At 40.0% G+C, this 16,038-nt stretch overlaps 1 protein-coding gene across 3 annotated transcripts in view; it reads left to right on the top strand.

Moving 5' to 3' along the window:
- Positions 1–14,373, top strand: part of B3GALT1 (beta-1,3-galactosyltransferase 1) — a 571,010-nt gene extending 556,637 nt beyond the window's left edge. For all 3 annotated transcript variants that reach the window (XM_012440620.2, XM_012440622.2, XM_012440623.2), the window contains one exon: positions 9,474–14,373. In XM_012440620.2, coding sequence (XP_012296043.1) covers positions 9,703–10,683 — 981 coding nt within the window. In that variant the 5' untranslated portion in view covers positions 9,474–9,702 and the 3' untranslated portion in view covers positions 10,684–14,373. The remainder of the gene's footprint in view (positions 1–9,473) is intronic.
- Positions 14,374–16,038: the final 1,665 nt, after the last annotated feature.

Below are 16,038 nucleotides of genomic sequence, written 5' to 3'. Positions count from 1 at the left end.
GGTATAGTGAACTAAAAAGGAGAAAGGTTCAAATCATTTCTTCCAATTTGGGAGGGAAATGATTTCAACTGCCAAGTTATGATGAATATTACCTTTTGTTTTATACCACTGCCTCATTGCAAATGAGCCAGTTGGGTAAGTTCAATTATGGGGTCTCTTGGAAGAGAGTCATAATAATTATCGGCCAGGCACGGTGGCTCACACCTGTAATCCCAGCACTTTGGGAAGCCGAGGGGAGTGGGGTGGATCACAAGGTCAGGAGTTCCAGACCAGCGTGGCCAATATGATAAAATTCCATCTCTACTAAAAATACAAAAATTAGCTTGGCATGGTGGCACACCTGTAGTCCTAGCTGCTCAGGCGGCTGAGGCAAGAGAATCGCTTGAACCCGGGAGGTGGAGGTTGCAGTGAGCTGAGATGGCACCACTGCACTCCAGCCTGGGTGACAGAGTGAGACTCCATCTCAAGAAAAAAAAAAAATTAGCTCTTTGTCTATCTGAGGCAGAGGAGTCAGAACATTTATTTCTATCAGCGTTCAGGGATTTCAACTTGTATGAGTAGAGTTTCTTAAATAGCCAAGGAGACTAACTTAAAAGAAAGGCTAGGAGAGAGAGTCAGCCCTCTGTGATTTGGAAAGATAATAAGTTAACAAACTGGATAGCATAATGGTTTATGACATTCTTCCTTCAAGGACCATTATCTGGTGCTAATAGTGTTTTATGTCCTCTTCTCCTGTGCTTATTTACAGCGTAATTATAAGAGAAGAAAAAGGGGAGGAGCTGGACATCAAAATAACTATATGCCAAATTAATGCAGCCAACTAGAATCTCTGGCCCTTGGGGCTTGTTTATCAATTAGTTCTGTTGCAATCTGAGTTCCTATTTTTCCCCACAGAATGAAGATGCTTTGATTTCATTCATATGCCATCTCCAAGGGAAGTCATTTGAGATCAAAACATTTTTCAGAAAGTCTCTCTTTTCCCCTTTTCAATAGCATGATGTACTATACAGCAAGCTCCCCACTCATTTCAAGACCATTTTGTAGCACTGTTAACCCTTTCTGTCTCTCTCTCACATGCTCTCTTTCTTTTCCTGTCTTGCCTCCATTTTAATTGGTTAATGTTGGGGTTATTTTTTTCCAATTGCTTTTTCTTTACTGTGTTTTTAAAGTTACTATGCAAATCTGTGTGTTAAAGCCACTTTTGTATGCCATATGTGATCTGCAAATATTTTAAATTGACTCTGAATAACAGAAGTTATTCAGAGCAGCAGTTTGACATAGTATGAGATAGTAGTAGTTTGAAGTGAGACAGGAGAATTGTTTGTATTCTCCAAAAACCAAACCAGTGTATCAGGAACTGCTGGTTTGGAAAATGTGCCTCAATCCCAGCTTGTGTTTCTCAACTAATCTGAGTTTTTAAAAAGGGATCAGAGAAAAGAGAAGGTGGCAGGAACAAAGGACTGCTTTAAACTATGACATACTCTTCACATGGTCTTAGGAAAAGAATCTCAACTGGCTTTTCTTTTTTTTCAATCTAAAAATAAAACAAATTTTGCATCCCTTGTCACACTTGTCCTTCATTCTTCTTTGAATGCTAATTACAAATTTTTCACCCTTTGAAAGTTGGTTTACCGAAACCCAAGAAATTACTTGCTCAAACCAGGAAAATTAAAATGTAAAGGAGTGAAGTCTTGCGGAGCAAAGTACAGACAATTCTCCACTTTGATGAGTCGACTTAGGGTTTCTTGACATTACCATGATGCCAAACCATCATGATTTCAAGTAATGTACAGCATTCAATGAATTATATGAGTTATTCAGCACTTGATTATAAAATAGGCTTTGCGTTAGATAACATTGTCCAACCAGGCAACGTAAATGTTCTGAGCACTTTCAAGTTAGGCTCGGCTAAGCTATGATGTTTGGTAGGATAAGTGTATTAAATGCATTTTCAATACAGGATATTTCCAATCTACAATGGGTTTATTGGGACGTAACCTGATCATAAACAGAGGAGCATCTGTGCTTTGTTATTGTAGCTCTAGCAAACTAATACAGTATCGGCTCTGGAGTCTGGTAGAGTTTGCAGGAGTGGGCAGGATGGCCACAGCTGGGAAACACAAAGATAACAAGAGCCAAAAAACAGGGAGGGGCAGAGGTCAAAAACTAAAAAGATGCTCCTAACAGAGCATTAATCAAAAAAAGCCAAGCAAAAGAGACAAAAATTTAGTACTCAAAGACTGAACCAGAGATAGCAAAGCATTCTGTTCTCAGCTCAGATGTCACCTCCTCAGACAGTGACTAATTAAAGGTAGCCCTTCTCCCCCATCCCACCTTTGTTCTGTCTCTATCCCGTTACCCTACTTCATTTACTTCATAGCACTTACTGTGACCTGAAACTGTTTTTGCATTTGTTTATCTTCTGCTTCTCTCTCTTAGAAAGTAAGTTCCCATGTGTCTTACCAGCTCAGTGTCTGGCGCCTAGCAGTGTTCAGTGCATCTTTCATGGGCAAATGAAGTAGATTTGGAAATGCAAAGGAAATCAGAAACTAGAGACACTCCTTGAGACACCAGAGAATGGAGGCAAGTGGCTTGGTGAGGCTCCTGCAACCTTGCCCACAGTGAAGGGAAGCTCGAATGATTGCCAGGCCAATTCAGTGTAATTGGCAACCAAGACATAGGGCATCAGTGTCGACTTGTACTTGCTTATAGTCAGGATTCTCCAGAGAAGCAGAACCAATAGGACATATTTAGATATATAGAAAGAGACTTATTATGAGGGATTGTCTCATGAGATTATGAAGGCTAAGAAGTCTCATGAACTGCTGTCTGCAGGCCCAAGAAGAAACCAGTGGGATAGTTTCAGTCTAAACCCAAAAAGTTGAGAACGAGGGGAGCTAACGCTGTAGATCTCAGTCTGAGCCCAAAGGCTTGAGAACCAGAAGCACTGATGTCTGAACTCAGGAGATGAATGTCACAGCTCAAGCAGAAAGAGCAAAGAACAAATTAGCCCTTCCTCTACCTTTTTGTCCTATTTAGTCCTTCAATGAATTAGGTGATGTTCACTTTCATTGGTGAGGGCAGTCTTCCTTATCATACCAATTCAAATGCTAATCTGTGCCAGAAACGCCCTCACAGACACACCTAGAAGTAAGTTTTAGGAGCTATCTGGGCACCCCTTAGCCTAGTCAAGTTAACACATGAAATTAACCATCACACTGCCTGCACCATGAAGATGGACATGAAGCTGGCACCCCAAACAATGCACAGTTCACCAGAGACACACTACCCACCCACTCCTAGGCCTTACCTCTGGCTGTACAAAGGAATTTCAGCAAGTTTGTTGGTTTCTTGAAATAAATTATTCAGAGTAACAGACAATCCACTGTAGAGTTTCTAGGAGAAACACGTGCCTCTTAAATTGAAAATACTGCCCCACTAAGTTCCTGAAAGAGGAAGGTAGATAGTTCCTGGAGAGTTCTGTGAATTAGGTAATCTGAAATACAGTAAGTCCCCTGGGGAAAAAGTCTTTCAAGTGTTCCAGCTGAATGTGTCTATTTAGAGGGATTTGTATTTAATGGATGACAAGCTAATGTGTCATCTGTGTCTGTGGTTGTGGTGAAGCTGCTAAAAAAATGACAAGTGTTACATGTGCAACTTTATATTTTATTGATATACTAACTGATCTGTTAAAAGTGATTTTTTTAAATCTTGTAAAACTGAAAGAACTTTCCAGAGGTTTCTGCTTTTGTGGTATTCTCTCTTTTTTCTTTTCAGTGGGCTTTTGGCTTTGAGTTTTCTAGGAAGGAGACAAGATTTCTCAAACAGAAAAATCTGTACAGTATCCTCACTGAGCTGAATGAACAAACCAAAACGCTAAAAGCAATACTATTTATTTAGAAGAATTGATCAATACATGTGCTCAGGATCTAAAACCATAAACTGAACTGACATAATCCCCTCACTCACAATAGATCCTCCTCTTTGTATCATAATACCGCCTGCCTAGATAGAACCCTTTCCCTGGAAGCTGAAACGATTTGGCAATGGTTGTTAATACCGATGATGTATTTGGAGATAAAACAGATTTATTTTTGCCCTGTTTTTATGTTTAAGGCTACTGAGACACATAAGATCCACACCACAAGTCAGAATTACTCAAGGAGTAAACTACGGAGATGCTGACCCATTACCAACTACTTTATCCAACATAAATGAAATGAGAGTTCCGTGCATCATGCGACCCTTTCTTGTCCTTAGCTACATTACTGTTTCTGGCCCATGGGCATATTTTCGTACTTTTTTGCCATCTGAGAAATCTGTTTGGTTATAAGCAAAAAGGCCATCTTTTAGCACTCCTTGCTATGAGTTATTGTCCTTAGCCACTCTTCAGGTTTTAAGCAAATTTCTTTTCACACTTCAAATTCTGATATTTTTTTAACAGAGGATTTACTAGATTCTAACTTGCATTTAGTATTGTCTAAGATGTAATACTATGCTTACTTTTGTTCTCGTGTCTGAAAACAACAGGAAAAAAGGTCAGTAGAAATAGTGATTCTGTGTGCGCATGCGTGTGTGTGTGCATGCGTGTGTGTGCATGTGTGTGTGCGTGTGTTCATGCATGTGTGTGCGTGCATACGTGTGTGTGTTCATGCATGTGTGCGTGCATGCGTGTGTGCGCATGTGTGCGTGTGCGTGCATGTGTGTGCGCATGTGTGTGTGCGTGTGTGCATGTGTGTGCACATGCGCGTGTGTGTTCATGCATGTGTGCGTGCATGTGTGTGCGTGCATGTGTGTCCATGTGTTCATGCATGTGGGTGCGTATGCGTGTGTGTGCGTGCATGTATGTGTACATGTGTGCGTGTGTGCGTGCATGTGTGTGTTCATGCGTGTGTGTGCGTGCATGCGTGTGTGTGCGTGCATGTGTGTGCATGTGTGTGCGCATGCGTGCATGTGTGTGCGTGTGTGTGCGCATGCGTGTGTGTGTTCATGCATGTGTGTGCATGCGTGTGTGTGCATGCATGTGTGTGCATGCGTGTGTGTGTGTGCGCTTCATGTCTTCATAGAAAAGAACCTGCAACATATTTCTAAACCTCTTTAACAGTTTCAGAGCTTCCCCACCCTGCCCTCAGCATCTGCAAGCTTTAATGTGCTCTTTGCAAATTATCCCTTTTTACACTTTTTGATTATCAAGAATCCCTGCAGCACTGGTACAGTACAGTGTGTAGGAAACTAGAATGAACTAGAAAAAATCCAAGCAATGGAAACACATCTAAGAAAATAAATGCATGAGGCCAGGAATGGTGGCTCACACCTGTAATCCCAGCACTTTGGATGGCCAAGGCCAAAGGATCGCTTGAGCCCAGCCAGTGCTGAGACCAGCCTGGGCAACATAGTGAGACCTTGTCTCTACTAAAAATAGAAAATTTTAGGGCTGGGCGCGGTGACTCACGCTTGTAATCCCAGCACTTTGGGAGGCCGAGGCGGGTGGATCACGAGGTCAAGAGATCGAGACCATCCTGGTCAACATAGTGAAACCCCGTCTCTACTAAAAATACAAAAAATTAGCTGGGCATGGTGGCATGTGCCTGTAATCCCAGCTACTCAGGAGGCTGAGGCAGGAGAATTGCGTGAACCCAGGAGGCGGAGGTTGCGGTGAGCCGAGATCGCGCCATTCAAAAAGAAAAAGAAAAAGAAAATTTAAAAAAATTACCTAGGTAGGGTGGCATGTGCCTGTAATCTCAGCTACTCAGTGGCTAAAGCAGGAGGATTGCTTGAGCCCAGGAGGTCAAGGCTGCAGTGAGCCGTGATTGCGCCACTACACTCCAGCCTAGGTGACAGAGTGAGACCCTGTATTAACAAGTTAATAAAAATAAATAAATGCATATATCACTTGGAAAATAGCAGCCTGAGATGCTCCCTGACACCCTGGGCTTTCCCATCAAAGATATTGCCTATTGTCCCAACAGGCCTTAGGAAGCTTGGAAGTGACTACTTATATAGTCACTCACTAGCTGTGTGATTGAGCAAGCTACCGAATATTTCTGAGTTTCCATTCTCTCATCTATCAAATGGAGAAAATTGTACCTCTCTTACAACACGGTAACTAAATATGAAACTAAATATATATAAGAATTATATATAAAGAATGAAACTAAAATATAAACAGAATAGAATGGCATAGAATGTAGCACACAGTACAGTGCCTGCTATATGCCTTTTAAAATGAGAGCTACAGTAATAATGATAAGAAGTATTATGTTTATTGCCTGTCTAGAAAAGAATACACATTCTTCTGTTTTTTTTTTTTTAAAAAAGGTGTTTTTCACATTGTCCTCTATTTCTATATTTCTTTCTTTGGCTCCTTCTAAACCTCCCAGCTACCTATGTTTATGCATTCGCTTCCCCTAGAAACTCACACGGAAAAGTATCAGATCAAACAAATTCTCAGCTGGGCGAGGTGGCTCACGCCTGTAATCCCAGCACTTTGGGAGACCGAGGCAGGAGGATCACCTGAGGTCAGGAGTTTGAGACCAACCTGGCCAAAATGGTGAAACCCTGTCTCTACTAAAAATACAAAAGTTAGCCAGGCATGGTGGTGCACGCCTGTAATCCCAGCTACTCAGGAAGCTGAGGCAGGAGAATCATTTGAACCCAGGAGGCGGAGGTTTCAGTGAGCCGAGATCGCATCGCTTCACTCCAGCCTGGAGACAGAGACTCTGTCTCAAAAAAACAAAAGAAAACAAAACAAAAACAAATTCTCACTTACTCTTCTAAGAAATAGAACTATGCAAGAGGAGAAATCCTTAATATGAATGAGTGAATTGCTATTGAAATAAATGGAACAGGATTTGAGAAAGGTAAGATCCTCCCTCGCACTCTTTAGATTTCACAGATGGGTAACAAGCTACTCAGCTCAGGAAGGTATCTGAGCATCACCCCTCATCTGACCCCTGCTAATATCTCCACCTGCCCTCCCCCACGCTCCTCACCATCATCCTGCCCTCCTCCTTTACTCAACCATTCCTGGTACACACCATGCTCTCTCTCGTTTTATCCCCTTGCATATGCTGTTTCCTTTGCCCAGAATGCCTGATCCCCATCCAGATAATTTCTAGCCATCCTTAAAGATTCAACATGGCTCCCCTTTAGTGAATTTGCTATAGCGTCTTCCACAGGACTCCTTCATTGTTTGACTCTGGCGTGCATAGAGTGATACTCACATTACAGCCTATGTGAATGGCGCCCTCTGGAGGGGTACTGTGCACAGTCTGCGGGAGTCCTTGTTCTCCCACACTCTGCCCAATATTCCTCTCCTGTGTACTCCAGTAGCCTCCTAATGTAAGTTTTTATTCCACCGTTTTACCCATTTACTTGAAACCTTCCCTCCTAGTCTAGCAGTTTCTTAAGGGAGGAGTATGGGTTCCGTTTCTATTTTTCGAATACTTCACATACAACAGGCACTCAGTAAACATTTGATTAATTGGTTGATTGATGGATACATGGATTAACAAATGAATGAATAAATTAAAGAGTTGAAGGAAGGCTTAACCATCAAGATAAAGGATAATAACTTGTGAAATGAACTCTGTAGAGATGAGAGAGGAACAATGAAAAGGAGATAAAAATGTAAAGTGGAAAAATCCTCCCAAATATTACCCGACAGGAGCCTCTTGCAGGAGAGGCCTTTTGGGAGGCCCTTAACATCTCAGTAATAGGTAGCTCAGTAAGTAGGAAAGTATCCAACAGGACAGGACAGAACAGAATGATGATAAAAGTAGACTAAGAATCAGATACATAGTCTAGGACAATGGTAGAGAAAGTTTGCTTTCTAGTACCATCTTGGGACTTACTTATAACCTCTTATAATTGAAATGGAGTCCATGTCTGTATATCTCAAGTTGAGAAGCCCTTTTTTTCTATTCCTGGTTTCTCTCACTTCCTTTTGCTTACTGTTTAAAGCTTCAAAACTTGCTGCACATCACGTCCTTCTTTTTATCAGCTTTTGTGTACCTTAGAACAAAAATTTCCCCCAGGAGGACAGGGATACAGGAGCCTATATTTAGAAAGTACTTATTATGGGTTGGATGAAGGCCTGACTATGCCTAGAGTCAAGCTGCTTGAAGCTCTTCTAATATTCATTTAGTTAGAACGGTAACCACACTGAGTTATTGCTGGTCTCTTATGGATCATATATTCACAGACAGCTCTTGGCTTAGACAAAAGGATATATATTGTCTCTGCTGTTCACATCATGTCGTTTTATTTCATTATAACTATTGTGCTTAGAAGCATGGTTTTCGATCTATATTCCCAATTAAATTATTTCAACACAGTCTGTACATGTAAGCACATAGTTTTCTTTGAAGCAGACTTCGTTAAAATTGATATCTATTCTCTACTATCTCTGCCTTCCAGGACTACCACATTCTGCTCTAACGAGGAAGGAAGAAACAATTTTTTACATGAATGGACTTCCTAACCAGCATATAGGATTAACTGGCATGAAATTTTTTAAGTTCTAGAAAGCATTAGAAGTTCTAGAAAGGATAAGCGTTCCAAAGGAAAACTAAATTTGAACACCAGCTGAAGTTTCTGTCACATCTTCATTGTATCTGTGGCCCCCAAGCTCAATTATCCCTCTCATTATACTCATGCTGGGTTTATAGGCAAATGTAACTAGGTTAAAAAAAAATTAAAAAGACCAGTATGATTTCATTAAGGGAATATATGGGTGAATGGTTGAAAACCATAAAAAGTGACACCATTTAGATCAACTCCAAAATAAATGCTGTCAGCCATCTGAAACGTCACTTGGGTAATGGGTTCCATGCTTGAGAGGTCAGCATATCCTCTGCATGAAGTTTCATAGAAAATTAAGAATTAGGAGCTAAGAGTTATGAGAGCCGAAACAAGGGGAAAATGAGGAACAATTGGGAATTAATTACTTCTAAGTCTGAGCCAAGAGAAACACACCATTAGCAGAGATTTTCCAGTGTGGTAAACACATATTCAGATAGAGAGTTAGAGAAAGCAAGATGTTGAGAACAAATTTCTTCACTAGAATGAAGCAAACAAAAGCTCAGATTTGGAAATTGGAAAAGAGATATGAGGCCATGGGTGAGATTTCCTTGCTTGAAAGAAGACTTTAGTGCCAGAACTGTAAAAAATATGTCATGTGAAGAAGGGGAATTCTTTTTTAAAAATGACTAATGTTCCACTTACTTCATCTTCATCTAGAATTTATAATCTATGTATTTCTTAATTGGGTATGAATATACATACATAACTTCTATCAAGGAGAGAGGAAAAGGGGCGATGGTTATGACAGGAAGTTTTTGGTACTGATTAAAATGAATGATCATGTGTATTTTAATCATTGTGAGCAATTCTTATACCCTTGTTATGTTTACTTAAGGATGTAGAATGATGACATAAATCTGAATGACCACTGTACTTTACTGATTTTGCAGAATTAAGAGGAAGATTTATGAGGCATGGAACCCTCCATCAGATTTGGAAGAAAGTAGAGTGAGCGCAGAGATGACAGACAGCCACTGAGGCCCATGGACAATCCCCACCTCATGCCTCTCTATCCAACTTTAAGATTTATTAGTAATATGCTGCCTTTGGAAGATGAAAAGAAACTAGTGCCAAGGAGGCGTATTCTTCAATATTTGGAATAGACGTGTTCTCAAGACAATGGCTTCAAAGGTCTCATGTTTGTATGTTTTGACAGTTGTGTGCTGGGCCAGCGCTCTCTGGTACTTGAGTATAACTCGTCCTACATCTTCTTACACTGGCTCCAAACCATTCAGCCACATAACAGTTGCCAGGAAAAATTTCACCTTTGGCAACATAAGAACTCGACCTATCAACCCACATTCTTTTGAATTTCTTATCAACGAGCCCAATAAATGTGAGAAAAACATTCCATTTCTTGTTATCCTCATCAGCACCACCCACAAGGAATTCGATGCCCGCCAAGCAATCAGAGAGACGTGGGGGGATGAGAACAACTTTAAGGGGATCAAGATAGCCACTCTCTTCCTCCTGGGCAAGAATGCTGATCCTGTTCTCAATCAGATGGTGGAGCAAGAGAGCCAAATCTTCCACGATATCATCGTGGAGGACTTTATTGACTCCTACCATAACCTTACCCTCAAAACATTGATGGGGATGAGATGGGTGGCCACTTTTTGTTCAAAAGCCAAGTATGTCATGAAAACTGACAGTGACATTTTTGTAAACATGGACAACCTTATTTATAAATTACTGAAACCCTCCACCAAGCCACGAAGAAGGTATTTTACTGGCTATGTCATTAATGGAGGGCCAATTCGGGACGTCCGCAGTAAGTGGTATATGCCCAGGGATTTGTACCCAGACAGTAACTACCCACCTTTTTGTTCGGGGACTGGCTACATCTTTTCAGCTGATGTGGCTGAACTCATTTACAAGACCTCACTCCACACCAGGCTGCTTCACCTTGAAGACGTATATGTGGGACTGTGTCTTCGAAAGCTGGGCATACATCCTTTCCAGAACAGTGGATTCAATCACTGGAAAATGGCCTACAGTTTGTGTAGGTATCGCCGTGTTATCACCGTGCATCAGATCTCTCCAGAAGAAATGCACAGAATCTGGAATGACATGTCAAGCAAGAAACATCTCAGATGTTAGGATTTTTACCAATGGAAATATGTTTCTTTTCTTTTTTTAAGAAATGGGACCTAAAGTGTTGGTATTTTCCAGGTGTCAGGGGAAATGAACTGGTGAAGGGGTTTTGTAAAGTTTTTGCTTCCTGCTATAAGTTCCTTTCTTGGATTACCAATTTACAAATGTTAGACTCTGGTCATAGAAACAATAAATAAGTTAGAATAGCCAGATTTCATTCTCAGTCCCAGGGCATTGCTATTTGTCTCAAAAAGTGACTTCCAGATAACTCCTAGGATTGATGTACTGTGCATTTGAGATAAAAATTTGGTTCTGGGAAACTGAAACTCACAATAATGTGTTTGTATCATCTCTGCAAAAATTAATACATAAACAGAAACCATTTTCAAAAGCAATTCAGAAAGGATGCGCAGTCAGGAAGACACACTAGATGTGATTATTAGTATCGTGTGTGTTGTTACATTATATTTTTACATATATTGCCATGTAATGTGTACAGTATTTGCAGTTCCAGCAAGAAATGAACTTGGTAGCTGCAGAGAGGCTGCAGTTAAATAGATGGGAATTTAAACTTGAGAATCAAACATTGTGTGTGTTTGGAAGACAACTCTGCTTGCTCATCCAAGGATTAAAACCTGGTCAAGAGGTGGAATGTATATAAAATGCTACTTAACAAAGTAAACAAAGATTTTTTTTTCTTTTCCTTTTTCTTTTTTTTTTTTTTTTTTTCCTCTTTCAGAACAAACATGAAATGGTGCCTCCAAGGAAACTTTGCCAAATGTAATCTCACCTGCTTCCTTCCATACAGTGAGGCTAAATGCATTTCACGGTTTCTGGATCTGGCAGGCATATGTCTCTATGTATAAAATATGTTGGTTGGAGGCCAGACAACAATAAATCACATTGATAAAATACAAATTTAGGTATGCATTATAATTAACATAAGTTTATCAATAGTATAAGATGCCCACACACACACACATTTGCAAAACACATGAGAAAATCTTTAAGGGTGTCAATATTATTGAAAGACTTGGCCCTATTGCTAACATCTGAAAACACCAGAACATGTTCAGCAGCAATGCTGTTGTGAGGTATTCTGGGGGCTCTGTGATTGAGGTTCATGGGCAGGAAGAATGGAGAAGGCTGGGTTTGGGTCCCATTGATGCCCTCAAACTTATTGGGCCCTATGAGTAGGCATTGTAATCTTGCTGTGCTTCAATGTGTTCATTTATAAAAATGGCTGTAAAAACACCTACCTCACAGCTGCTGTGAGAGCGAATTGCATTTGCTAAGTATTTTGAGATCCTTAGCTTAAAAGGTGCTACGTAATGCAATGTATCATGCATTATACTAGATGCTAAAATAATTGTATAATTACAATGATGGTCATTAGTAGCAGTAACATCATCTTAATATAACATCTGCTGAAATAAAGATCAGCTGTGAACTATCAGTGCATCTAATTCTGCCAAGGCTTTGACTTTTCCTTGGCTATAATTTAGGTGTTTGGGAAAACTCTCATTTCTCTGCAATTTCTTCTGGTTTCAATGAATAAGTGACTAGATCAGTGTGTTGCCTTGAAATCCCAAGATGCTGAAAGTAGAGGCAGCTGCCTTCTTTGAGAAGGAACCTCTGGTTGGGCATATGTTACAGTAAATGAAGCATATGCTTTGCAAAAATGCATCACAGCAACTTAGATCTCAGGAACCACTGAATCTGAATTCCCTCTAAGAACTTTGAGAGCAGGTAAAGCTAGTCCACCTCTTTCAGAAGAAGCATAATAGGCAGTCAGCAAACCTGAACATTGCATATCTTCTACCATTTATTAGAAAACACCTGTAGGGCCGGGCGTGGTGGCTCATGCCTGTAATCCCAGCACTTTGGGAGGCCGAGGCGGGTGGATCCCGAGGTCAAGAGATTGAGACCATCCTGGTCAACATGGTGAAACCCCGTCTCTACTAAAAATACAAAAAAAAAAAATTAGCTGGGCATGGTGGCGCGTGCCTGTAATCCAAGCTACTCAGGAGGCTGAGGCAGGAGAATTACCTGAACCCAGGAGGCGGAGGTTGCGGTGAGCCGAGATCGCGCCACTGCACTCCAGCCTGGGTAACAACAGTGAAACTCCGTCCCCAAAAAAAAAAAAAAAGAAAAGAAAAAGAAAACACCTGTTTGTTCTCATGCAAAGAAAGCCCCATAGCTGAAAGAGTGTACCCTTTTAATTTATTTACTTGTGTTTTAACCTGACCCCATAGAAGTTGATAGCAAACAGGCAGACAAAATGAGCAAGTGAAAGTCATGACTTGTTTCTGCAAAACTCTGGATCTCTCATCCCCAGCCCTAAAGGACCCAAGATGAGACAAGACTTCCCGTCCCTTAACACATCTTCATCTTATGGTTAGCAGGACTGCTGGTTTTGATTAGAGAATAGCAATTGGGTAACCTGGGGAGAGATGGATCAGCACAAGGTGAACCACCCTCCAACCCTGTAGCCTCAACTGCTGTGAGTTCCAATCACTGGGAAAGTCTCACGACTTCATCCTTGGTTTACCTTCCAATCATGCAGCTGAATCAAGCCTCTCGTCTCATACTGTTGCCTTGCATCTACCCCAGACTCACTCAAACCACCTATGACGTCAAGAAATTGCACATTATAAACATCATATATGTACATCTATGAATCGTTTTATATGTGTGTGTATACATTATGAATACAGCCCTAATCTTTAAAAGGAGCAAAAATCAGAATCATATGTCTTAAAGAACTATTTCCTTACTTTTTTATGCTAGATAATGCCCATGTGACAAACATGTAAATATACATCAAAAAACACGTGTATATATTTTAAAGGCATTTTTTTCTTCTCCCCAAATGTATGTAAAGCTAGAATCTGCTTGCTATGTAACATTTTCTTCTGCATGGAGCTTGGTGAAGCAAGGCCATTTGTCCAGTGTTTCAATAGCCTTAAGCATGTTTGCCCTTCGTTTTTTGAATGTTCAAAAAATGTTTAACTGATCAAGAAAAAGCTCTTTCTACTTTTGTTAATTTTATGACATGACACTGGCCAAAGTATTGTTTCAATTACTTGTTAAGCCATTCTTATCATTTCCCTGACATAAAATATATAATGTTTCAGACAGTATTCTACCAAGAGTCTCTCAGACAATTTTTACAAAAACTTTTTTTCCATTACCTACTGAATAATATATTATTATCAGTGTCTATATTCTTAAAGTTTCTTTTTTAAAGTCATTTTTTGGAAAAAATTTTCTCTTTGGTGGCTAGTTTAGGTGGCTTTGTGTCTTCTTATATTGGAACAAGTGTCTATTTCAATATAAAATATTGTATTTTTAAATAACCAGAATCAACAAAATGAAGATCACTTAATTTGGATTCAGTTCAGAAGAATAAAACCCCTTTGTGTGACACAATCTGGGGAAAATAAACTATTTACAGAGAAGCCAAGGAAGGAGTTTTTCAATCAAATCTCTTCTATCCAAAGACAATGGAATATTTACCTAACGCATCTGGGGTCATTTTCTACCTTTCCTAATACGTGGGGTTAGTGGGAGATTGATTATGTCATTTCTTCTGTAAAGGTGAAAATAGTTTTTATAAACAACAAAGTAACTTGTGAATGAAAGAAGTAATTTACTAGAACAACGCTTGTTGATGATAATTGACATTTAGGTATAACGTTATATATGAATGATGGTATTTATGTATTTATTTGTCACAATTGTACATATTGTTTCGCCAAAAGTAACTGTCTGTAAAAGTGCACTCTCCAGGTTCGTAGTACTATTTAGGGTTACATGGGTTGCCAATCAAGCTGCTAATCAGAATACTATTTTTTGTATCAATGTTATAAAACTAAAAATGACAGATAGATGCTGAAGATGTCATTACATTCAGTTTCTTCACCTTCCTCTTGAAATGTAAACTGTCGACTGAAAGCACGATGCTTATGTACAGGCCCATCTGTCACGATGAAGATTATGGTTCCATAAAGCTGATTTTTTTTTTTAAAACCATTGGGACAAATAAACAGAAGGAGAACAAATTTTTCACTTTGCTTCTTTTTGGAAAGAATCTCTTTGGTGAGACGTGATTGTTAAAAGCTGATGCCCTGCCGTTTACCATCAACCTCGTCCACAATCTCAGTGTAGGTAATAGTTCATGCCATTCAGAGATCATCCCAAAGAGCCCAGTGCAACTTAACAGTCAACACAGAGACTATCCCATCTAGTAAGTAGACCAGTGGCTACTCTGGGATTTAGGAAACGGGGATTCACTTGCCCCTTGGTGGCCTCAAGGAATCATTTTAACTGGCCTCTGTATTAAAATCTATGGTTTAAACTTACCAACAAATTCCAACCCAGGGGGCATTCTATTAATAATGTGTTTGGCAATTTAAGACATGTTAAATCGAAGGCAAAAATGTCATTCTCATGTTTCATCTGCATGTATCCTTTGGAATACTGTATGTTACTTTAAAAGTTTAATTGGATCAGAGAAGGTCTATTCAGACATTCCTCACAGCAGCCAAGTAGATGATTGCTGATGCCTGATTGTGTCAGCAAGAGACTGAGAACTATTTAGGAGACGAAAGTTACTTTCATTATCAATCCTGATCTAGCTAAACAGATATTCACTTTGTTTGTTGTTTGTTTTCTTCAACTTATTTTAAGTTAGGGGGTACATGTGAAGGATGTGCAGGTTTATTACATAGGAAAACGTGTGCCATGGTAGTTTGCTGCACAGATCATCCCATCACCTAGGTATTAAGCCCGGCATCCAATAGCTATTCTTCCTGATGCACCCTCCCCTGAATCCCTTCTGACAGCCCGCAGTGTGTTGTTCCCCACCATATGCCTATGTGTTCTCACCATTCAGCTCCCACTTATGAGAACGTGTGGTAGTTGGTTTTTTGTTCCTGTATTAGTTTGCTGAGGATAATGGCTTCGAAATTCATTTATGTCCCTGCAAAGGACATGGTCATGTTCCTTTTTATGGCTGCATGGTATTCCAGATATTCTCTTTTTAACGGAAATTTAACTTTTGGTTTACTCCCCACATACCTTGGAGTACCAAAAGGTAAAGTTTATCAGGTGAGTGGAACTATGTGAGTAAACAATAAAAACATAATATACAACTTTGTATTCCACGTAACTTTTTCAAAGGACCAACATCAAGAGCAGTGATCCAAAAACATAGTCTCCAGGCCAGGCACGGTGGCTCACTCCTGTAATCCCACCACTTTGGGAGGCCAACGTGGTGGGTCACCTGAGACTAGGAGTTTAAAACCAGCCTGGCCAACAGGGTGAAACTCCATCTCTATTAAATATATAAAAATTAGC

This window comes from Aotus nancymaae, unplaced genomic scaffold (genome assembly GCF_030222135.1).
Source record: "Aotus nancymaae isolate 86718 unplaced genomic scaffold, 86718_ANA_hifiasm-v0.15.2.pri h1tg000029l, whole genome shotgun sequence".
In the NCBI taxonomy this organism is placed as follows: Eukaryota; Metazoa; Chordata; class Mammalia; order Primates; family Aotidae; genus Aotus; species Aotus nancymaae.
The sequence above is the reverse complement of the archived record's forward strand: the minus strand, read 5'-3'. Positions and strand labels throughout refer to the sequence as shown.